The sequence below is a fragment of the Garra rufa genome, chromosome 6 (assembly GCF_049309525.1).
Source record: "Garra rufa chromosome 6, GarRuf1.0, whole genome shotgun sequence".
NCBI classification, from domain to species: domain Eukaryota; kingdom Metazoa; phylum Chordata; class Actinopteri; order Cypriniformes; family Cyprinidae; genus Garra; species Garra rufa.
This window is the reverse complement of record NC_133366.1, coordinates 33,187,117-33,213,345: the sequence shown is the minus strand read 5'-3', so window position 1 is coordinate 33,213,345 and position 26,229 is coordinate 33,187,117. Positions and strand designations below refer to the sequence as shown.

Here is a 26,229-nt window from a genome sequence, read left to right as displayed (position 1 = left end):
GTGACTCAACTGACAGATGCTTTTATAACCTCAGAATAAGCCATATCATCTTTACCAAAGACATCAAAGATATCATCTTTGATATTTAGTTTAGTCACTGTTACAGTTGATAGCCTAAAATAGAACAGGCTTGACTTTAGTTGCACATTCTTAAAACAAAAAACACTGTTTGAACAGGACATTTAGACCTTCAAGTTAATACAGCGGTCAATTCCAAACACTGAGAGTGTGAATATAGCCACTGAAGCATGTAGAATTTATGTCGTCTACACAATGAAAGTGACTGGGGCCTAAAACATCACAGAACCCCACTGATATGCATTTTGATATTTTTGTGTTCCACTAGGAAAACGATGCACACGATAGTCATTTTCATTTTTTGGTGTACTATCTCAAGCAAGTCTTATATCGTGTTCAAGCTGTCAGTAGTGGGAATACTTGGGTTGAAAATTCCCACTAAAGCGTTCCATTCATGCTGCGTTCCAGACAACTTGGAACTCCAATTTGTCAACTCTCAGCTGCCAATTCCAGTTGAAAATAACCAAATGGAATGCCGCTTTAGTTGCAGTTTTAAATATTATATTTGGATTGCAGTTGCATCATTCAGGGTGAAATTCCTGACAACCATCCCTTCCTTTGCTTCTATGCAAAACATTTAGGTCAAGGGTGTCCAATCCTGGTCTTGAAAAGGGCTACTTTCCTGGAGAGTATATAAATGGAGTCAGAAATATCATAAATACAAGTTCCAAGGACATAAATGAACAAGCAAAGCCATATTTAAAAAGGGGAAAATGTGAAAACTAGATACAAGTGTTGCCCAGCTGTGACACTGGAAGGCACGTTGATTTGAAACGTGGCGGAAACACTGAAATGTAATACAGATTGTAACATCTTTAATATATATAGAGAGTCAAAATGGTAGTGAATGGTGTAAATTTAAATGACTCAACTTTCAAAAGTTTGTTTTATGTAAGAAAGAACATTTAGCTTAATTATAACAACATGTATAGGAATTTATTTTATCATTTTGAACTCAAAAAACTAAAGAGATCGATTTTAGTAAACACAAAGTATTCTCGTAGCTTCATAAAATTACAGTTGAACCACTGGTGTCACATGAAATATTTTGTCCATGACATTCTTGGTACCTTTCTGGACCTTGAACATGGTAGGACCCTTGCTGTCTATGGGGGGTCAGAGAGCTCTCAGATTTCATCAAAATCTTAATTTGTGTTCCAGAGACTAACGAAGGTCTTATGGGTTTGGAATGACATGAGGGCGAGTAACTAATGACAGAACTTTAATTTTGGGGTGAACTATCACTTTAACAGTCTGGTTTCTACAGCTTTCACTCAGGAACAAAAATCTGCCTTTCAATTTAAGAAACAAAGATTTGAAATTAAGTACACCTGGGCCTTTATGTGGATCTCTAGAAACTTCCAGCCAGGTGTGTTTGAGCAGTACTGAACTAAACTGTGCAGAAACATAGCCCTCCAGGAGCAGGATTGGACACCCCTGATTTAGGTGTAGTGATAGAAAACCAAGGAGAAACATTAAGACACAGTTTTTCAGACTATAAGGAATACACAAAGTAAACGTGTGATGCAGCCGACTGGTTAGAAGGATGCTTCAGTGGGTAAAGCTGCTGAAGAGGCATACTACTACACCATATGCTGGACATGGTGGTCCATGTAATGTTCTTCCACCTGCTTATGATCTCCTAAAACCCTTCATGCAAATCAAAACCAAGGGCTGGATGACAGAGCTTTAAATTATTGACACCGCTCTTGCTCATGTACAATCTCTGAAGGCCAGAGCAAAGCTGTTACAATAAAATTGGGCCATATGGAAGGATGGAACGGAGGGAGGTAGAAATAGATCAAAATGCAGTGTTAACTACAAGTAAGCCATCTGCAGGTTTCATGAATTCACCTTTGACGTAACATCAGCACGTTGTGAAGCTAGATGCAAGGACGTTCTGAAGTGACATTGAAACACAGAGGACCATTACTTCACAATGTGCCGACGTTTACGTCAAACATCAACTCATGAACCTACATAAGACAACAGGCCAGAAAGAATGGTTTATAATTAAAAGGTTTAAAATACACGCACATCATATTTTGTTTCAAAAGACTTTGATTCATTAACTGGGGTTGTATGAATAACCATTTTTGTTTTGAAGCAGGCTGCACATTTGAAGAGCTGTGACGAGTAAATTAAAGAGTTTTCTCTTTAAAGATCCTTAAAAAGAGAGGGAGAGAGAAAAAGAGCATCATGCCATTGACCTAATTCTATTTGAAATGGCACATTTCAGCTTTAAATGCTGGAGAACTGATTTAATGAAAGAAGCAGTGGAGTGAGTAAGACCAGGTGTGAGAACACATCTATCTTTTCAGATTATCTGAGAGAAGACTTCCTGGATTAAGTTTTTTTTAGAGGAGACCACTACAGAACAAGACAAATTTGATTCCCTATACAGCCATCGAATATTAGATACTTCGTGAGGCAGGACCGACAGCACAAGTAGTCTTTGGCGTTTGAATGAAGGACGAAATCAGTCAAGAGACAAGTCACATGATCAGCCTGGTGTGACACCTGCACATACAGGAAAGAGAAATGAAGAACTAAATGGATAAAACCCTCCACACCCTCTATGTGACAGAATCGATGCTCAGGAGGCTTCTGGCACAGCAACAGGTGGAATAAAACAGATACAGATGCATTTCCTCAACAAATGAAGCCTAATTTTCTAGAGAAGAGAGACTGCGGCAACTCTAAAAACATGCAAAACCTGAAAATCACTAAGGTTGAACAAAATACTTAGTCTTCAAAGGCCTGATACTAACACTGAAGAAAAAAAAGGAGAAAATAAAAAGAGCTCATTACAGCAAAGCAAATAAACACTCCATAATTCATTAGAAGAGGGATAGGGAGACTGTGTTCAAAAGTGTGATTCACGGAACAACACAGGAATTCACCACCCATACAGCGAGGGCATACACCCAAGACATTAAAAAGAGATACAGGGCAAAAAATAATCCCTCCAAATGTCACAGAAGAGCTTGATGAGACATCTGTGGAGAAACTAAGCCTTTTTTAGTGTTTTGATTTTCCACCAAACTTGTTTTGGCCACAGCTGTAGGAACATAAAAGTCTAGAAGAAAAACGATTGGTCATACTTTGTTATATTATACTAATATTAATATATCACTCTGTGAATTTCACAATGCTTTAGACCAGAGGTTCTCAATCCTGGTCCTGGGGGACCCCTGCTCTGCACATTTTGCATGTTTCCCTTATTTAACACCTGATTGAGATCATCAGCTCATGAGGAGAGAGATACATGAACTGAACTAATCAGCTAATGATCTCAGTCAGGTGTGTTAAATAAGGGAAATGCAGAATGTGCAGAGCAGGGGTCCCCCAGGACCAGGATTGAGAACCACTGCTTTAGACAAAACAGCTGTCAAATTCATTATACCGTTACTTTAAACTAGGCACGGGTCAGGGTGGTCAACTAGTAGTCCAACAACTAACCAGTCAATTAGTGAGGTGAACCAAAACATAAGTATTAATAGCTTGGCAGTCAGTATAACGGGATAACCAAGTATTCATAAGTTTGATTGTCCAGCTGTGGGTATGCTAACGGTGTTAGCCTAAGTTAAGCATCAAGTTGCTAGCAAGCTAAACAAAAAAACTACCAAAAATAGTCTAAATTATCTTTGTAACAATGGCACATTGGCTTCATTGACTATAAAGGGATTTGGCTTCGAAAAAAGTGTTTTAGTGGGTTAGCTGCAGCTGAAAAAAAACATTTTCAGTTTCAGCAGTAATAGTCCTAGAAAGCCAAAATCATTTCCCGAAACGGTGCTGTTTAATTAGCACTTCTCTAATTACACATTTCAACTGTTTTAGCATCTATTTAGAACACACAACGTAGAAAGGCTAACAGCTAACCACTTCACCTCGGCCAAAAATTATGCTAGAGTAGCAATATGTAAAATTAGTTAGGCTTTACTACGACTGGTTTCATTTATCACCAGAGAACATGACACTCTACACAATAAAAGCTTTGATTTGAAAGCTAATTTGTGTTTCCACGCGGGTTATGGATATTTATCCCACTTATCTGCTGACCGACGGTCAGTTGCCCTACTAAAATAATGTTTTTATAGACGCATGGGCACCAAACACACAGACATAACACTGCATAATTAAACATGCCCTTCTTGACAAGTTGTTCAGACAACCCACCAACCAAAATACGGTTTATACTTTGCCACCCAAAACATTACTAGTTATTTCAGCACGTATGAGAAGGATGTCACAGAAGACAAGTTTTAAATTTAGGGACGGGTATTTTGAAAATTGATTCCACCAAATTCAGTACAAAATTAGCCTGCCAGAGCCATCGAACACATACATCCCTGTAGTATTTACTCCTAAAAGAATCACCATCCTCTCTGCTTGTGTCTGATTGCTGTGAGAGCACATGAAAAGGCAGCAGCAGCACTCCATGGCAACTCACACCTCCGTTACAGCAGAAGAGATGACAGTCATGTGACCGCGGCTTTTTTATTCCCTCGGCACACCACTTGAAGAGACATAACCATATCAAGAATTCATAAGGTATTACGTTCACAAAAATGAACATAAAATATATCTTAAGAATCAGTTTTTCATGTTTTTGGTGAACTATCCCTTTAAGTTTATGAGCAGATTAGATCAGCGTGGGCAAGATGTAATAAAACAGAATTTGCAATCATGGTGCATCATGACGCTCATCCAAAAAAAAAAAAAAAAAAAAAGCCACACTGTTCAACAATTAAAGCTAACAAGACACAATCCATCTGAACTTTTTTTTTCTTCACACCTCCTTGTATGTGTTACACAAGTCCACAGAGAGCATCCTAGGATATCTGAATAAAAGGAAAGGAGAGATCTACAACCTTTATTATCTTATTTTCTGCACTGATTTTAGTGAAACACTCTACAGTAAGCTTAACATTACTTAACTGCAATAGTTAACATGAACTAACAATTAAAAACATGTATACAGCACTTATTATTTTTAGTATTTAATTAAAATGCACTAAAACATGAATAAAATTTAAAGTTAACAGGATCTAACAATGAACAGTTAACAAAAATATTAAATACTGTAACAAATGTATTGCTTATTGTTATTTAATGCATTATTGAGACCTTGCCATTTTATCCTTTTTGTGAAAATACACAGAATTCTGCATAATAGACTTAAATATGCTAAAAAGTGTGTGGGTTGTTGACATGACATGGCATTTTACTGTCCCACAAAATAAAAATGAATATAATTAATATTATTGTTAGCAGTAAAGTGTTAATTCTGTCCCACATGGACCTGCTGTTGTAAAAGTGTGTTATTCGATTTTTACATTTGAGCCAAATCTCAAAACTGTCCTATGGTGTGGCCGTCTCAAGCTTGGTTTAACAAATTACAAGCATAAAAGCATCTAAAAAAAAAAAATTAAAAATAAAAGGCTAAAATGTCCCTTGGTGTGACAGATAATGTCCACCGGAGGACAAGGTCTCTTTAAGAAGCATTTTAAACAATTAAATACGATTTAACTCCTTTTTATTCTTTTTTGATCATTTTCAAATGTTCTTAAATGCAATAATTACATTAATTAAACTATTTTCTGATGTTTCTTAAAACTTGTTTTCAGAAAACTTGCACTGTTATAAAGTGTCATGAAAATAAGTACAAAAAGTGATACTTTGTTGACATGGAAACATAGACAGAAAATGTTGCTAGGAAAACATTGATATTGTTTCTATCAAAATTAAACTTCGGTTTTCCTTGGACACATTCAAAATTAAATAGAAATGCTTCAATAACTAACATACTTGTTTAGTGTGACGCACATTATTGTTTTTATCTCAAACTATCTTTAAAAAAAAAAAAGAATTGAGTATGGCAATAGGGGATATATAAATATCACTCATTAAAATGCCATAGTTTTCAACAGTTTTGAATGGATGGCAGCAAAGTTTGTCTTAAAATTGTCCAACAAATCATGGGGGAAAAAATAATGTTAATTATTTCATATTAAATAAATAGCACTATATGAAAAGTGTCTAACAATAAAGATAAATCTCTCTCATGCTATTTATAAATTATTATAGTTTCTTAATTTCTGCCATTTAACACCATAGGAAAAATTTATGGCACAGTAAAGCAAAAAAAAAAGAAAAGAATTGAAGTTAGTGACCCTTTACATTTTCTCAAAGATTAAACTTCACACTACATAAACGTATGCATTTCTTCCAAGCATTTTTACTGCCTATTTGTCAACTACCCATGTTAAGGCCAAGAACAACTAACCTTGTCCATTTGTGTAGATGCTAATTAGTTATCGTTCTTTGCGTGAATGGGCCTATCAGTAGTGCACTTTTATTTGCAGATAAAATGTAACCAGCTAAAACATACATGTGTGTAATAAACGAAGTTGTGTTCCAATTAAGCAGAAAAAAAAGCTGTCTGAAGAGTTCTATGCGTGCCATTTGCAACCTACAAGCTTTAGTATTTTAGTATGCACTTGCCTTTAGCTGAAACCCATGGTGAACTATAGGAGCTGATTTTCAGCAGAAGACTTCCCAGTACTGAAAGACTTTGATAAGCCCTTTACACAGTTAACTTAATCTCAAAGTCGTGCAGTTCTTCTAAGTAGAGCTTTTAATTGAGCAACAGATTCCATCATGTTCCATCACAGGGGAAACTGAACACGAGTGAAATTCTAGAAAACTTGCCTTTAGTGAGGAGTCCAGAGAACACAAAGGGAGCTCGCAGTGAAAGGCTGCCGATTGCTGCAACCCTTTTAACCAAGACTATCTTTAATCAAAGCCACACAGCAGACCTGCTCTTATTTTAGCTGAGTGCCATTAAGAAGTGGCTGGCCTGAAAAAAATATTCTGTTCAAAGAGCCACTCATCAGATGACCCGGTTCCTTTCTCTCATCTTCCAATCCGGTCATGCCTTCTGTATGCTCTCTTTGTGTCTTGTCAAAACATTAAGGCCATTCAGCAAGATCCATACAGAAGACTAAAACCTTGAACATGTTCGTGAAGGCCATAGCGTAAAAGAGCTCAAAACATCAAAAAAAAAAAAAATAATCTACACCCTTCCGAGAGGAATACCGAATCCCTATAGTGCAGAAGGGTGACTCTGGGCACTCGGAGGTGGAAATGGATATTGTGGAAAGGGTGTGAGAGGATGAAAGAGCTCACACACTATCCTATGCATTTCCTGCTCTTTTTCCTCTCCCTCCCCATCAATTTTATCAAACCTTTTCCACCATGTCCCAGAGTGACCTCAAAATTCAGAACGACTGCTCACATCCAAATCAAGCAAAGCCAGAGGGGCACCTGATGCTTTAACTTTTTTCAAACAGGTGACGAAACTATTAAAACTAGGGGTGCAATGCTGAGAAATGTTTTTAAACTTCTAAACTGACCTCTCTCTGTTCTCTAGAGAAACCCCTTTCCTTTTTCCAAGTAAAGCTTTTATTTGACAACAGATATTACATAAACACATGGAGCAATAGCATTACAAACCCTGTAAAACAAGTTACATAATATTACAGATGATGCTGAAACTCACTATGTGCAAGACCCTAAACTTCGGTAGAAGCCCAGTCTCACATGTTTACAAATTGCAGTGCGATTATGAAAATAGAGAAAAGTGTTTGCTTTTCAGTGCTAAAGAAGTTTTGTATAGCCACGGCAGTTTCCATTTGTTCAGTTCCCTCGTGTTGATAAAAAAAAAGTGTTGTTATTATCATTACGTGGGTGTTTGGGGTTAAAAAAGAAATTAGAAAAAACTTTCACGAAGAGTTTGAGCAAAGACAGCATGCTTTGAGAAACTTGCATCGGCTGGAGTCGGTGCTAACATGTGCTTGTCTCGCGCCCTGCACGCGCTGCACATAAATCTGTACAAATGAATAATTTCTCACTTACAACGTGCCAGCCCGGCTAATATTATCCGAAAAGTCTTATTAAAAACTGAAAAGTCTGTGCAGATATTGGCGGGCACTTCACATGGATTTAAAGCCCGTATGGGAGGCGGCAGTGGTGGCAAAGGCTGAACGTCGATTGTTAGCGGGCTAAGCTAACGTGCTAAGCTAACCGCTATCAGATGTTCCTGCTGCCCTTGGTGACACGCGCACACAACAGAGTGCTTTATAATATAAACCACAGTATAGTGGACATTTGGATAAGCATATTCATAAACGAGCTCGCTTTTCGATTGTCCAGCTGTGGGTGTGCTAATAGTGTTAGCCCAAGCTAAACCTCCAGTCGCTAACCGGCTAAACAACAGCAAAACAAGCTAAAACACAAGGAATAGTGGTACTAATGATGGCACGGGGGTTTAGTAATAATTATTAATTTAAAACGTAAACCAATCGCGCATATATGTAAGCACACCAGTGTAGTAAAACATCCAGTTTATTTAGAGGGCAACTACAGCGTTTTTATCTTCTGCGAAGTTATATTTTCAAACAAGAGACATTGTTTTACTTATAAGATCTGAAGTATGTAGTGAAGTGAAGTGAAGAAGAAAAAAAACAGATGCTCATGCTTTGTGTTAGATTTGTTTTATGCAGCTACAAAACTACCAAACACTGCGTGTTTGATGTGTCCTATATCTTGGAATTGGGTTATTGTAGTTTAACTGCAACAACAACAACAACAACAACAGTTTCAAAACAGTGCTTGCAAGTGATATCTCATCTCTAGCAATGAAACACTGCAGTTTTAAATGACATGCAACCTGTTTCACTAACGTTACCTATCAGAAAAGCATACTAAATATAAGCATATCATAAGCAGCTGTGCAGATATTAAACATTATACACACGAGAAAGGCCATGCAGTCAGCTTCACATGTCCATTACCTGCATGAGGTTGTGTGGTGAAGCTGCTCACATGGCCCGTTACTCCTGTAAAATCACCCTAGCATGGTCTTGTTTAAGCAAGACGTTTTATTAGACAAATGCATGTATTTACCCTGGAAATGCGAAGGGAAATGAGGCTCCTGTGTGCACAGAGACAGTTCCCCTAGGTATCCTATCCAGAGTCCAATTAGGGTCACCGGTCCCTCCTCTTCTCCTCTCCGGTTTGCCCGAAAGAAAGATGAAACGATCCTTTGAAAACGAGTTGAAGTTTTACAAGCACAAACCAAACATTTTCATCCGATGAAATAAAGTAGGAGCGTTCCGCGCACCCTTCCAACCCATGCACCAGGGAGAGCTTTATTAATTATTTCTCTTCTGCAAAAACTAAAATCTCCCTGGGATAATATGTGACCGATTCGAAGAACGCCAGGGATACGGCACACGACTCCGATGCTTCTCCGTTAAAGCGCGATCGCCTTTATCCAACCGATTCCTGTACGACTCCCTGTCCACGGATGATGGCGTCACTGTGTCGTCCAGGAACGTCACCATCGCTCGCGTTCTGTGTCGCTTAAATACGACGTAATTACGTTGCCATTTTTACGGAGTGCTGAGGCCAAAAAGTATAATTTGAGATGCTCCGTTTAATTGCCCCTTTTTAGGTTTTTTAATATGTGACCTTGGGCCACAAATACAGTCATAAGGGCCATTTTTTTTAAATTGAGATTTATACATCTGAAACTGACCAAGATACAACTATCTGCAATCAGAGGGTGCGAAAAATCTAAATAGCCTACTGAGAAAATCGCCTTTAAAGTTGTCTAAATGAAGTTCTTAGCAATGTATAATAGGCTACTAATCAGAAATTAAGTTTTGATGTATTTACAATAGAAAATTTACAAAATATTTTCACGGAACATGATCTTTACATCCTAATGATTTTTGACATAAAAGAAAAAATGATCATTTTGACAAATACAGTGTATTTTTGGCCATTGCTACTAATATACCCGTGCTATTTAAGTGCTATTTTGTGGTCCAGGGTCACATATTTCATATGTTTTAATTATTTATAAATATATTTCTATTTTTTTAGTTTAGTGTGTTCAACAAAGGTTGCTATCATCACTGTAATGATAAGGCTTAACATGGGAGTCAACATTTAATATTTGCCTTCTTTTTTACTGAATTTGTTGTTTGTGCTTCACTTTTAATCTATCAGAAACTTACTAAAGCGTCGAAAATGTGATTCTGAGACACATGGAACAAATGTTTTAATACATTTTACTTTACTGTACTTCACTTTACTATACTTTACTTTATTGATTTACTTTATTGTATTATTATTTTTTTTACCCTTAACTTTATTCTAATTTTATTTATTTATTATACTTTTTAACATCATGCTTTTTAGTAACACTTTTATTATTATTTATAGTAGCAGAATTTAAGATATTTACTCAGTAAGATTTTTTATGTTTTTTTAAATAAGCCTCTTCTGCTGCATTTATTTAATTTAAATTACCACAAAAGCAGTAATATTGTGAAATATTTTTTCTATTTAAAATAACTGCTTTCTATTTGAATATTTTTTTAAATGTAATTTATTCCTGTGATCAATACTAAATTTTCAGCATCATTACTCCAGTCTTCTGTGTCACATGATCCTTCAGAAATCATTCTAAGATGCTGATCTGCTGCTCAAGAAAAAAAAAAAAAAAATATATATATATATATATATATATATATATATATATATTAATATTATTTTTAGCAATATTTAAAACAGTTGAGTACATTTCTTTTAGAAATCTTTTATCAGCATTGATCTGAAATATAAAAAAAAGCTTTTGTAACATTATACTATACCATTCAAAAGCTTGAAGCTTTTTTGGAAGGGGGGATGATAATTAATACTTTTATTTAGCAAAGATGCTTTAAATTGATCAAAAGATGATAAATGATGATAAAGACATATAATGTTACAAAAGATTTCTATTTCAAATAAATGCTGTTCTTCTGAACTTTCTATCCATCAAAGAAACCTGACAAAAATCTACTCAGCTGTTTTCAGCATATTAATAAATGTTTTTTGAGCCGCAAATCAGAATATTAGAATGATTTCTGAAGGATCATGTGACTGGAGTAATGATGCTAAAAATTCAGCTTTGAAATCACAGGATTAAATTATATTTTAAAATATATTCAAATAGAAACCTGTCCTTTTAAATAGTAAAAATACTTCAAAATGTCACCATTTCTGCTGTACTTTGGATCAAATAAATGCAGGCTTGGTGAGTATAACATTAAATAAAACATTCAAAAAATCTTACTGTTCAAAAACTTTTGACTGGTAGTGTACTGATATTGTACTTAACTGAATGCAAACTAAATATAAGTTAAACTCTTCTATCTAGATAATAAAGCATGCAGTAATATGTAATCATAAATGCATGAGCACTGACAACTCATTCAAACCCTGAATGTATCTGTGCTCCGATCAACAGGGCTTTAAAACTAAACAGACCAGACAAGACTTGGAGAAGAAACAATCTAATGAGTTCCATCTGGCGTTGTTTTCCACCACTGTTATACTGAACTGCAACGGTTCTGCTGCGCCACATGACAGCGGCTGCTCTTGCCTACAGCTCTGTTTTTTTCCAAACCCCACTCAAAGGTAAACAATGTTCTTTCATATTCCCATCGTATTCCAGACCTTTGACATTAGAAAATGCACTCGGCAGAAGCTGGAACCCAGGTAGAAGCCAAAAGAATGCTTACTCACAGTCATTACACAGTCATTAGTGCAACATGAAATATAAAGGTCTTCCCACAGGAAGCTCATAGCTCATCACTTTCAATAAATAGTCCTAACTAGCATGATCATGTCATAATTGGTAATTAGGTGAGATTAAAGTGTGGTTAGGTGTATACAGTGTTGATGAGGTCAAATGATCTTATTTAGATGAAGTATTATGGGTAAAATGGCAGAGTATGCAATGTATATAACATAGTACACTCTTAAAAATAAAAAATAAAAACATTCTTGGTTTCACAAAGAACCATTCAGTTAAGGGTTCTTACCTTTTTATAATCTGAAGAACCTTCTTTCACCGCAAAGAACCTTTTGTGAAACAGAAAGGTTCTTCAGATGTTAAAGGTTCTTTATGGAACCATTTAGACAAAAAAAAAGGTTCTTCTATGGCATCGTGAAGCACCTTTATTTTTAAGAGTGTACCTTTCTTCCTTGCATATATACTACTTTTTAAAATGATTTATACTATTTAACATTAAATTGATCAAAAGTGACAGTGAAGATTTTTACATCATTACAAAAAAGATATTTCAAAATAATGTTGTTTTTTTTTCCTTTTCATTAGAAAACTTGAAACAGGTTCCACATTTTGCACAAAAAAACTAAGCACCATAAGTTTTCAACTGTCATAAAAACAAGAAATGTTACCAAATCAGTCACACTGTAGTGGCTAAAAATTCAGCTTTGTCATCACAGGAGTAAATTACATTTTAAATAGAAAACGGCTATTTTGACCTTTACTAATATTTCACAATATTACTGTTTACACTGAATGTTTGATCAAATAAATGCAGTTTTGATGAGCATAAGATACGTCTGTCAAAAACATAAAACAATCATAAGATTGATAGTGTACAAAACAATACACACAAGAACAATAATAACAATAGTTCCTCTTTTAATATAAAAAGACATACAGCACATAGCAGGAAATGTGTTGGTGTTTTCATAAAAATTATTAAGTTGTAAACAAACTTGCAATACTGCAAATTAAAAACAAATACAACAAATGTAATAATATTTACAAAGGTAAATAGGTAAATGTCTTAATAATTTAAATGGAATGATGAAAAACTTTGGTGGCAGCCCTTGCATTTAGATGAACACAAGAACCATAATAGTACATTATAAAGAAACAATGTTTATCATTTTGTTGTACTCAGTCAAAAAGTGGTGAAAATATCAATATCAAAAGTACACAGAAGACCATATCCTGTTCAGTGCAACAGACCGGAAAACATTTATCTGCTTATTTCCTTTTGCTCTTTTTTTATCCAAATGACAATGGTCTTTACACAACAGTGTTTAACATTTGTACATTTTACATATATGTTTTTAATATAAAGTTAGAGCATATGAAACAATATTAAAGAACTTGCCAAGTCTTCTTTTATAAGTATGAAAACTGAATTGCATGTACACTGCCGTTCAAAAGTTTGGGATCAGTTTTTTTTAAAGAAGTCTCTTATGCTCATTAAGGCTGCATTTAATTGATCTAAATTACAGAAAACAGAAATATTGCAAAATGTTATTACAGTATAAATTAATGGCTTCTATTTTAATATACTTTAAGATATAATTTATACCTGTGATACAAAGTTGAATATTCATCAGCCATTACTCCAGTCTTAAATGTCACGTGATCTTTCAGAAATCAAGTCTTATATGCTGATTTATTATTAGAATGATCTATGTTGGCAACAGTTGTGCTGCTAAATATTTTTTTGGAAGCTGTGATACTTTTTTCAGGATTCTTTGAGTTACAATCTTTCTATGAAAGAACAGCATTTATTCAAAATTGAAATCTTTTCAAACAATATAAGTCTTTGCTATCACTTTTTTCTTCAAAAGTATTCATTTCTTTGAAGAAAAAAAAAGAAAGAATTAAAATTTACTGACCCTAAAGTTTTGAATGGCAGTGTATATTGTTACAAAAGATTTGTATTTTTAAAAAATGCTGTTCTTTTTAACTTTTTGATCATCAAAGAATCCTGAAAAAAAGTATCACAAGTTCAAAAAAACAAAAACAAATATTAAGCAGCACAACTGTTTCCAACATTGATAATAAATCAGCATATTAGAATAATTTCTGAAGGATCATGTGACACTGAATACTAAAGTAATGAAGATGAAAATTCAGCTTTGATCACGGGAATAAAATAGATTTTAATGTATATTAAAATGGAAAAACATTATTTTACATCGTAATAATATTTTACAACATTACTTTTTTGTTGTATTTTTGATCAAATAAACACAGCCTTGATGAGCGTAAGAAACTTATTCTAAAAATTATAAAAAATCTTACTGATCCCTAACTTTTGAACAATAGAATACCGCAACATGTTCTCTGTGCAACATTGAATATGAGGACACGAGGACGCTGCTGAAAACAGCATCAGGTCCACAGTCAGTACCTGTAAAACAAATGGAGAGAAATGAAGTCATTCAAATATGTACAAAACTACACTAAAAACAATGATGTACTCATGTACATTTTTTTAAAAAGCATTTAAATCAATAAAATATCCTTATAGATTTAGTAAACTTAAGTAAACATACAACTTACACTCAACAGAAACCCCTAAAATGTCAGCATAACTGAACATTAAACACTAACAGGTCTCCTTCTATATTAATTTTATGTAAAAAAAAAAAAAACACACACACACACACACACACACAAATAACACTTAATTTCAACATTTTACTCTCCTTGTCCATATCAAAGCATGTTTGGAAAATATTTGTGAGATTTTCCCATTATTGACTGTGTCCAACTTACTCAATTTCTTAGAAAGATGAAGATTATATATAGGCCTACTACCAGTCAAAAGTTTTTGAACAGTAAGATTTTTAAAGCTCACCAAGCCTGTATTTATTTAATAAGCACAGCAAAAAAAAGTAAAAATTCTAAATATTTAAAATAACTGTTTTCTATTTTAATATATTTAATTTTTTTATTTATTCCTGTGATTTCAAAGCTGAATTTTTAGCATCATTACTCCAGTCACATGATCCGTCAGAAATCATTCTAATATTCTACTTTGCCGCTCAAAAACATGAATTCATTTTATTATGACATTAAAAACAGCTCAGTAGAATTAGAATCAGGTTTCTTTGATGAATAAAAAGTTTAGAAGAACAACATTTATCTGAAGTAGAAATCTTTTGTAACATTATAAATGTCTTCATCATCACTTTTGTTTAATTTAAAGCATCCTTGCTAAATAAAAGTATTATGTTCTATAAAAAACCATACTAACTCCAAGCTTTTGAATGGTATAGTGTATAATGTTACAAAAGCTTTTTTTTTTTTTTTTAATTTCAGATAAATGCTGATCTTTGGATCTTCCTTATCATCAAAGAATCCTGAAAAAAGTGTCAGCAAATCAGCATATTAGTATGATTTCTGAAGGATCATGTGACACTGAAGACTGGAATAATAATGCAAAAATATTTTGCTCACATGATTAAATTACTTTTTAAAATATATTCAAATATAAAACAGTTATTTTAAATAGCAAAAATATTTCAACATTTTACTGTTTTTGCTGTATTTAAATACAATTTTAGGTGGATTTTTTTTATTTTTAGGTTATTTATTGTTGTGATATAATTTTCTTTTTGAGTGTACACTGATGCTGTGGACATTGGTAACAGACCTTTGTGCATTTGTATATAGTCTTCAACAATGCTGTTATATTCCACTAATTACTACAAAGAATTCCTGTTTCCAGATCAGATTAGTTTCAATTCAGCATAAAAAGAGCTGTGCCCTTACTCCTGTGCTGATGTGGCCTCAAGATATTCTCTGTTTATGTTTATATAAACATTAATTTGTCATCCTTGACATCACCTAGCCATTGTGTAGCCTGCTCCCCCATAGCGCTTGATACCAATCCGATCCTGGGAAAAACACAGTCCGCATGACGTAAGCTTACATTCCTGGCTTGTGGACTCTGACCTTCTGGTGTTCCCAGGGAGAGCGAGACAGAGAGCATGCAAGAGGGAAAAAAAGAGGCCCTCCTCATCTCTGGCCTGGTCTGAGCCGTGCTTCCACGCATGCCTGCTATAATGACTACCAGATGTCACTGCTGGCAGCATGGACCCAGGGGGTCAGAAGTCAGCAGTCACAGCTATTCTGTTCCTCGTACGTAGCCTCATCAAAACAAACTTGACAGAATGACACAGTCTGTGTTTGTGTCTGCATTAGTAAGCAAGTGGATGTCATCGGGTGTTTGTGTAAAAGCTGTTCGCGACTCTGTGCTGATTATGTGGAGGTCAGCGAACAATGCTGCAGTTTATTATTCTATTAGACCCCCACTTCAACACTATTTGACATTCTAGTCACTTGTTGTCACAGTCATGTCTGTTTTGATCATTGGTTTCTCCCATTGTCTCCCCCTGTCATTCTGTGATCATTTGGTTTATTCCCTCGTTTGTCCAGATCCCCGTCACCTGTGTCTAATTATTAGTTCCCCTTATAAGTCTGTTTGTTTCCTGAGTTCTTTGTTGGTCTTTAACGTTGTATGTTCGTGTGTGGAAGTTCTCCATGTTCTTGCCTTGTTCCTGTCAGAAGCTTATTAAATATATTGTTCTCATTGTACTTCGTATCTCGTCTCGTCCATCCAGCACGTAAACCATAACAGAAAAGACCGACCAATACAGTTTATACCCGGCACCTTTACCTGCGTTTCTTTTCTTTTTTTTCTCAGTGTTTGTTTTTTCAGATTATTATGGACCCTACTGTTCTCCTGATCCTCCTGAGGCAGGGGGAACACTCTCTTGAGGACCACACACGTGAGTTTCTCTTCCTGGCAAACCAGTCACACTTCCCGGATAGCAGCCTATGCATCTACTACCACATTGGACTGAATTCTACCACCAAGGCGCTGCTATCCGGGGAGGGTCCTCAAGAGAGCCTGCTGGATTACATAGAGTGGGTGCTGGCGTCCTGCAAATCGTCATGGACCATCGACTTCGTCGAAGAGGACGTCAGCCCCACTCCAGACCCAGAACCCAGCCAACCATCACCCCGACAAGCGGAGTTGGAGCCCGAACCCACCGCAGATGGGGAGCCAGAGGCGAGAGCGACAGAGCCAGAGCCTGACCCATCTGACCAGGTGCGAGAGCCGGCATCAACCGTGATGGTGGAATGCTACGTGGAGCAAGAGAGGGCGATGGAGAGCCCTGCCCACTGCACCACTGCTGGGGGTGAGATTGAGCAAGATTCTGGGGATCTTATTGACTTTTTCACGGAAATATCCTTCTGTCCTGATCTTCATGTCTGCCTGGAATTCCCACCCACCCACCCTCTGTCATCCACATCCATGTCTGCCTGGCCACCGCTGTCCCCTGACAGCCCTTCAGCTCACCCTCAGCCCAACACCTATGCAGTGGGCTCGCTGCGGGGCTGCCAGTTTCCAACGGTGTCTCGGCTGGAGGATCCCTCAGCTCCGCCTCCAGCCTCCGAGTCCAGGACTCCGCCTCGGGCCTTCGACCCTGCGGTTCCACCATGGCTCTCGACGCCCTCATCTCCACCGTCGCCCGTCGGTCCACCAGCTCCACCGGGCTCCATCGTCTCTCCGGCTCCGCCCTGGTCAGTCGTCGTCCCTCCGTCCCCTCAGGACTCTGCTCCTCCGGCTGTGCCTCGTCGCGCCGTCCCACCGGCTCCTTCGGACTCCTCCCTTCCTTCGGCACAGTCTCCATCCTCTGTCGCTCTGGCTGTGCCGCGGACCTCCGAAAGTCTGCCTCCGCCTCAGCCTCCAGAGCCTCCAGTTCCGCCTTGGCCCTCCGGATCCTCGGCGTCACCCTGGATCTTTGGCTCTCCGTCTCCGCCTCAGGCTCCTCTGCCAGCTGCTCCGCCTCTGTCGGTCGGCCCCCTGGAGTCGGCATTCCTTCCACCACCATGGCTCCTCCCTCCGTCGGCTCCACCGTGGGCCATCATCATGGCTGCGGTCTGGGTCCTGCTAATTTCCTCCTGCCCCGGGTCCCTCCTGTGTCCTCCCTGGCTCCTCCCACCATCGTTGCCCCCTTGGACTGTCTGTTCTGCCATTTGGACGAAGCCTCCTCCATCCTGGACTCTGTTTTTAAGGTTTTCCGCCCCTCTTTTCTGTTTTGTTTTTCTTTTTCTACGGCGCGAGGACGCGCCTATTTGGAGGGAGGCGTAATGTCAGTCATGTCTGTTTTGATCATTGGTTTCTCCCATTGTCTCCCCCTGTCATTCTGTGATCATTTGGTTTATTCCCTCGTTTGTCCAGATCCCCGTCACCTGTGTCTAATTATTAGTTCCCCTTTATAAATCTGTTTGTTTCCTGAGTTCTTTGTCGGTCTTTAACGTTGTATGTTCGTGTGTGGAAGTTCTCCGTGTTCTTGCCTTGTTCCTGTCAGAAGATTATTAAATATATTGTTCTCATTGTACTTCGTATCTCGTCTCGTCCATCCAGCACGTAAACCATAACACCTGACAAGAGTCGATGTATTACTAAAAGTGTCTTGACTCATAGTGTTTTGATTATCCAAAAACAAAAGAGTGTGATTTTTCTTCAAAAAGTAGTAGGGATGAACATGAAATGGCTCGGTGTAATTTAATTTACTATATTAAATATTCATTATCGATTTATAGATTTTATACATTTTATTATACATAATACAATGTATTTACATTTATTTACATTTTTATTTATATAAACACTACCAAAAGTAGTCAGTTTTTTTCTTTCTTTGAATGCTTTTGAACTTTCTATCTTTTACAATTTTTTTTTCACTGATATTAAAAAAGTGTTTCCTGAGCACAAAATCAACTTATTAAAATGATTTTACGATCATGTGACATTGAACATTAAGCTTTGCCTTCACAGTAATTAATACAATTTTAAAATATTAATTAAAAGCAGTTGTTTTAAATTTTAATATTTTACAATATTGTTGTTTTACTGTAATTTTATTAAGTAAAAAGCAGCCTTTGTGAGTGTAAGATTTTTTTTTTTTTTAAAGTATTTAAAAATTATATAAAAAAATCTTTATCTTTAATCTTTTATTTATTTATTTATTGCTTCTTTTTTTGCTTTTTCACATTGAGTAAATTACATTACAAATATTAAAATAGAAAGCAGTTATTTTAAATTGTAATATTTCACAATATTACTGTTTTTCTGTATTTTAAATTAAATAAATGCAGCCTTTGTGGGTGGAAGAGACTTCTTCATAAAATATTTTAAAAATCTTACCAACGTCAAACCTTTAAATGGTATTATGTTATAATTTTGATTCATTCATTTATTAGGTATTTTTTCACATTGTGAAATGCAGCTTTTGTGAGTGCAAAAGATTTCTTCAAAAATACGTTTAAAAAATCTTATCACCTCAAACCTTTGAATGGTATTATTATTATTATAATATTCACACTAATTAAATATGTATTTATTTATTTATTTTTACATTAATTGAATAAATTGCATTTTAAAATATATATTAAAATATATTAAAATATAAAGCAGTTATTTTAAATAAACTGAAGTAAATTTAAATATGCTTTAAAAGGTATATTTTAAAAAACTGTTTTAACCTTAAACATTTGAACAGTATTCTATTATTTGTTTTTTATTAATTTTTGTTTGTTTTTGCTTTTTTTTTACATTGAGTAAATTACATTTTAATTATCAACCTCAAACCTTTGAATAATATTCTATTATTTTATTTATTTATTTATCACATTGATTGAATAAATTACATTTTAAAATATATTAAAATAAAAAGCAGGTATTTTAAATTTTAATATTTTACAATATTACTGTTTTACTGTATTTTCATTAAATAAATGCATCCTTTGTGATTGTAAGACTTCTTCAAAAATTATATTAAAAAAATCTTATCAACCTTAAACCTTTAAATGGTATTCTATTATTTATTTATTTATTTTATTTTCACGTTGAATAAATTACATTTTAAAATATAGTAAAATAGAAAGCAGTTATTTACATTGTAATATTTCACAATATTACTGTTTTTACTGCATTTTCATGTAATAAATGCAGCCTTTGTGAGTGTAAGACTTCTTCAAAAAATATATTTAAAAAATAGTATCAACCTCAAACCTTTAAATGGTATTCTTTTTATTATTATGATGATTATTAACATTAATTGAACAAATTACATTTTAAAATATATTAAAATAAAAGCTGTTATTTTAAATAGTAATATTTCACAATATTACTGTTTCTACTGTATGTTTATTACATAAATGCAGCCTTTGTAAATATGAGACTTCTTCTTAAAAAAAATTATATAAAATTAAATAAATAAAAAATCTTTATAGCCTCAGACCTTGAATGGTATTCTATTAGTAGTAGTATTACTATTATTATTATATTCACATTGATTAAGTTCCAAAACTTTTATCACAGTTTACTTTAATGTCCAGACACTTTTTTCCTTTTTAATGACTGAAAGGAATGTAAAAAAAATAATAACTATTTCTACTGGCAGCATAGTATTATTGCTTTAAGAGTTTTGTGCATCCGGTTTCAAATATGTTTGTATGTATTTTTGTTCTTTTTTCCTGGATATCTTAGAAGCAACAATATGAAATATTAAATGTTCGACATATCATACTTCAAATAGTTTCAATTTGCTTGAAATGAACACAAAATGGTATTTTGACCAAACTTTGCAGCCCTTATAAGCAGGAAAAAAGTGTGCACAGGGAAGGCTTTTGTGTACAGTAGCTGTTGACTAGAGGGGCATTCCACTGGAAAGTAAAGTAAGAGGTAACCTTATGTCATTTCGCAGTTCCAGGAAATGATACCTTACACATTACATTACAGGGTGTGACACATACGAACACATATCTTCGTGCCTTGTCTTGTAGCACTGCTCAATGAGTCGTTTGCGTGTGTTCCCCTTACAAATTGGCACAGTTTTACCAAGTTCAGTGCTGTGGACCCCATTATTTTCCAAATGTCTAACCCTACACAACCCCCAAGAGAAACAGCAAAGTTTCATGCTACTCAACCCAACGGTTGCTCTGTGTATTTACTGTACACTTCTAAAAATGTTGTTACAACCATTTATGCATGTGACTCTTCTCCATTACTTGGAAACAATCTGAAATGATCGGAATTCAGCCTGAAGTGAGGTGAAATATGATGTGTGAATGCAAATAATCAAGAAATGCACAACATCTGTTACAGATCTGTCCTGAAAATTAAATATTTGCAAGCTAGTACAATGACTTTCCTGTTACTAACCACTAGACAGCTGTCTAAGCCAATACTGTACTGTGAATATGCGCCGACTTTGTTCTAGAAATTGCGTAGCCTTCCCAGGTTTGGACTACATCTTGCATAAAGGAGGGAATAATAAGTCTAGTGTACTCACTGAAAAGCTATTCATTATATTTGGCCAGTGTCCACTTTCTTGCCTCCATCTGCAAGCAAACGATGAAAAGACACAGATTCTTTATGTTAAAAGCATTCAGCAAAAATATTTTCCACATCTTCTAATCTTATCTTATAGAAATAGCTCATACATTTACATAGCACTGTACACACTTTCAAAGCACTGTTCAAAGTGCAAAAAACTTCAAACTTACAAATACAGTCTGTTTGTATGAATGATGTTGTGAACGTTAACGTTGACGTTCTGGTGGTTTACGTGTGGTTTAAGTGTTAATAATTTTAAGAAAGCTGTCTAAAGAGAAACGTTCATGAAGCTGAGGAAGTTTCTTTGAACATTTGTTTTTAGTGCAATGGCTCCCCCTGCTGGTCAAAACAATTTTTACTGAATTCGCTAAAACTAAAGCAGGCTCACTTGCAACTCAATGTAATAGTCTAATGTTGTTTTTGAGCAAAACATTATGAGAGCATGTATACGTAATATTATTCAAGTCTAAAATATTTATCCTTTTGGATTACACAGTTTTAACATAAACTAATTTTTATTATAATGCATAATGTCAGTCATACAAAACAGGTACAATATGTACAATATTACAAAACAGGTACAATTTCTGTTTTTTTCATACAAAACAGGTACAATTTCTAATAGGCCTAAACTAAATTCACAATAACCAGGTTTATATATTTATCATCAATGAATGTTAGTTCGACAGCTAGCCATATTTTCTGTGTTTTTTTTGTTTTTTGTTTTTTGTTTTTTTGAGATACAAACTTGCAATTCTGACTTTTTTCTCAGAATTGTGAGATATACACATGCAATTGCGAGTTATAAAGTCAGAGTTGCAAGATATAGCCCTAAACTCACATTTGCGAGTTTTAAAGTCCAATTTTGAGGGGGAAAAAGACTGATATGTTTTCAGAATTGCGAGTTTATATCTCACAATTCTGACTTAATAACTCGCATAGTCAGAATTGCTAGATATAAGCTCTCAATTCTGAGGAAAAATGTAACAATTGCGAGATATAAAAACAAAATTGGGAGATTTAACTTGCAATTGTGAGTTATAAAGTCAAAGTTGCTAGATATAATCTCACAATTGCAAGTTCTAAAGTCAGAATTGCGTGATATAAAGAATTCTGACTTTTTCCTCGCAATTCTGACTTTTTTCTTTGAATTGTGAGATATAAACTTACAGTTCTGAGGGGGAAAAAGACTGATATGTTCTCAGAATTGCGAGTTTATATCTCACAATTCTGACTTAATAACTCGCATAGTCAGAATTGCTAGATATAAGCTCTCAATTCTGAGGAAAAATGTAACAATTGCGAGAAATAAACAGAATTGGGAGATTTAACTTGCAATTGCGAGTTACAAAGTCAAAGTTGCTCGATTTAAACTCACAACTGCGAGTTCTAAAATCAGAATTGCGTGATATAAACTCGCAATTGTGAGTTATAAATTCAGAATTGCGAGATAAAAACAATTTAGACTTTTTTTCTCTGAATTGTGAGATATAAACTCACAGTTCTGAGGGGGAAAAAGACTGATATGTTCTCAGAATTGCGAGTTTATATCTCACAATTCTGACTTAATAACTCGCATAGTCAGAATTGCTAGATATAAGCTCTCAATTCTGAGGAAAAATGTAACAATTGCGAGAAATAAACAGAATTGGGAGATTTAACTTGCAATTGCGAGTTACAAAGTCAAAGTTGCTAGATTTAGACTCACAACTGCGAGTTCTAAAGTCAGAATTGCGTGATATAAACTCGCAATTGTGAGTTATAAATTCAGAATTGCGAGATAAAAAACAATTTAGACTTTTTTCTCTGAATTGTGAGATATAAACTCACAATTTTGAGGGGGAAAAAAGACTAATATGATCTCAGAATTGCGAGTTTATATCTCACACTTCTGACTATGCGAGTTAAGTCAGAATTGTGAGATTTAAAGAATTCTGACTTTTTCCTCGCAATTCTGACTTTTTTCTTTGAATTGTGAGATATAAACTCACAGTTCTGAGGGGGAAAAAAGACTGATATGTTCTCAGAATTGCAAGTTTATATCTCACAATTCTGACTTAACTCGCATAGTCAGAATTGTGAGATATAAACTCAGAATTGTGAGATTTAACTTGCAATTGTGAGTTATAAAGTTAAAGTTGCTAGATATAAACTCACAACAGTGAGTTCTAAAAGCAGAATTGCGTGATATAAACTCGCAATTTCGAGTTATAAAGTTAGAATTACAAGATAAAAACAATTCTGACTTTTTCCTCGCAATTCTGACTTTTTTCTCTAAATTGTGAGATATAAACTCACAGTTTTGAGGGGAAAAAGACTGATATGTTCTCAGAATTGCGAGTTTATATCTCACAATTCTGAGGGAAAATGTAACAATTGCGAGATATAAACTCAAAATTGTGACATTTAACTTGCAATTGCGCATTATAAAGTCAAAGTTACTAGATATAAACTCACAACTGTGAGTTCTAAAGTCAGAATTATGTGATATAAACTCGCAGTTTCGAGTTATAAAGTTGTGAGATAAAAACAATTCTGACTTTTTCCTCACAATTCTGACTTTTTTCTCTGAATTGTGAGATATAAACTTACAGTTTTGAGGGGAAAAAAGACTGGTATGTTCTCAGAATTGGGAGTTTATATCTCACAGTTCTGACTTAATAACTCGCATAGTCAGAATTGCGAGATATAAAATCAGAATTGTGATATTTAACTTGCAATTGCGAGTTATAAAGTCCAAGTTGCTAGATTTAGATTCACAACAGTGAGTTCTAAAAGCAGAATTGCGTGATATAAACTCGCAATTTCGAGTTATAAAGTTAGAATTACAAGATAAAAACAATTCTGACTTTTTCCTCGCAATTCTGACTTTTTTCTCTGAATTGTGAGATATAAACTTACAGTTTTGAGGGGGAAAAAGACTGGTATGTTCTCATAATTGGGAGTTTATATCTCACGGTTCTGACTTAATAACTCGCATAGTCAGAATTGCGAGATATAAAATCAGAATTGTGATATTTAACTTGCAATTGCGCATTATAAAGTCAAAGTTACTAGATATAAACTCACAACTGTGAGTTCTAAAGTCAGAATTACGTGATATAAACTCGCAATTTCGAATTGTGAGATAAAAACAATTCTGACTTGTGAGATATAAAGTCAGTTTTGAGGGGGAAAAAGACTGATATTTTCTCAGAATTGCACGTTTTTATCTCACAATTCTGACTTAATTTGCAATTGCATTTGTCAAAATTGCGAGATATAAACGCACAATTCTGAGAAAAAAATGTCACAACTGCAAGTTTTATATACTGTTTTATATCTCGCAATTTGGACTTTATTTCTCAGAACTGTAAGTTTGCATCTTGCAATTCTGACTTAATTTCTCACAATTGCAAGTTTATATCTCACAATTCTGACTTTATAAGTTGTAATTGTGAATTTAGGCCTATATATCACGATTCTGAGAAATTGCAAGAAAAAAGTTGGAATTGTGATAAAAAGTCACAATTAACTTTTTTTTATTTCTTATTCAGTGGCAGAAACAGGCTTCCATATTTTAACCATATATTCATACTTTATACCTAAAAAAAAGTGTTTTCACAATGAACAGATTTATGCTGATTCTGAGCAATTTGTTACCTGTGACTTTTATGTATAACTGACAAATATGCATAATATTAAGTTTATTAGTCTGTTTACGTTAACATTATATCATCCAAATGGATGGATATGCAATTTAGGTATATAAATCTTACATTTAGGCCCTTTTTTTCAATTACATCATGTACTTTTTTTTAAACCAGACTGTCATTCTTTCCAACACCTGTGGTTTGGATTAATCACTATGAATGTGTAACATCCGAGACACACCAAACTCCAGATATGAACTGTGACTCAGAGTCAGACAACTACTAATAGACATTTTAGTGGTTACCTTTTGTCATCCAGTTTTCTAGATCTTCCATTTCCAGCTCCATCACTGAAGGGATATCATCTTCAAACATGGGCCTGTGAACAAAAAAAAGGGCCATGTTTATGTTCATGTTTCTATTAATATTATTCATTTATAAAAGCAAGATGCATTAAATAAAGACATGTAGTTATATTAAACTGGATGTCGAATAATTACTGATTATGTTGTGAGTAATTATTCAAAGCACAACTGTAAGAACTGTGTTTATGTGGGCAGTTTATTATGAGGTGGAAGTTATTTTTGTCTGCTGTGGCAGGCTTTTCTCTTTAAAGAGGAACCAAGTAAAAATGAGAAGCTTTTGTGGAACATCATTTATTGCATTACCAACAGAGCTGGGTAGTTGATTCCAAATGTAGTTGGTAACGTAATCCATTGCATTACTCATTTCAGGTCACATAAAATTAGACTACTTTATGATTACTTTCAGATTACTTTTCACCTAGCTCGTTTATGACATCGATTGGATAATCTTCGACCATATTTATATAAAAATACAAAGAAGAAATATATTCCATTTATTGTTAATAACTTGAAGTGTACTAAACATTACATTATGTCAAAGTTTTCCAAACTGGAGTTTGTGAATTTAATGAAAAGTTAATAATGAATTAAATAAATAATAAAGTCATTTTAAAATAACATCAATCAAAATAAAACACTTACTAAAAAATTAAATATTTAATTTGTTTACCTGCAGGTAATGTGACCATTAATCAACGTTGTAAGAACACAGATTTAAGAAGATATACACTTTTGAACGGGGTGATTTTTATAAATTCAACTATTCTTGTCTCTTGTGGACTATATGTAAACATCTTTTATGTGAAATATTTTATTCAGGTCAGTACTAAATAAACAATAGCATGCCTTTTGTATGATCCCTCTTATTTTGGTAAAATAATTAACATTTTGCAGATTCTGAAAGGGGGGTGTAAACTTTTGACCTTAACTGTAATTATTAATTTATTACCTTAAAATCTTAGTGATATGTCAAGTAAATATTTTAGGTGAAATAACACTGAGTGACAATTCAAATAAAAACGTGTTCATCAGTAGTTGATGCAGCGTTGAAATGTT

The 26,229-nt window shown here is 34.6% G+C and overlaps 2 protein-coding genes across 2 annotated transcripts in view; both read right to left on the bottom strand.

The window, feature by feature from the left end:
* Positions 1-9,418, bottom strand: part of fbxw7 (F-box and WD repeat domain containing 7) — a 218,485-nt gene extending 209,067 nt beyond the window's left edge. The window contains exon 1 of the mRNA XM_073842445.1: positions 9,049-9,418. The gene's annotated coding sequence lies outside the window, so the exon portion shown is untranslated. The remainder of the gene's footprint in view (positions 1-9,048) is intronic.
* Positions 9,419-12,629: 3,211 nt separating this feature from the next.
* tmem154 (transmembrane protein 154) overlaps positions 12,630-26,229 on the bottom strand; it is a 29,381-nt gene continuing 15,781 nt past the window's right edge. The window contains exons 7-9 of the mRNA XM_073843195.1: positions 25,114-25,187; positions 21,133-21,181; positions 12,630-14,168 (exon numbers count right to left, since the gene is read on the bottom strand). Coding sequence (XP_073699296.1) covers positions 21,147-21,181; positions 25,114-25,187 — 109 coding nt within the window. The 3' untranslated portion in view covers positions 12,630-14,168; positions 21,133-21,146. The remainder of the gene's footprint in view (positions 14,169-21,132; positions 21,182-25,113; positions 25,188-26,229) is intronic.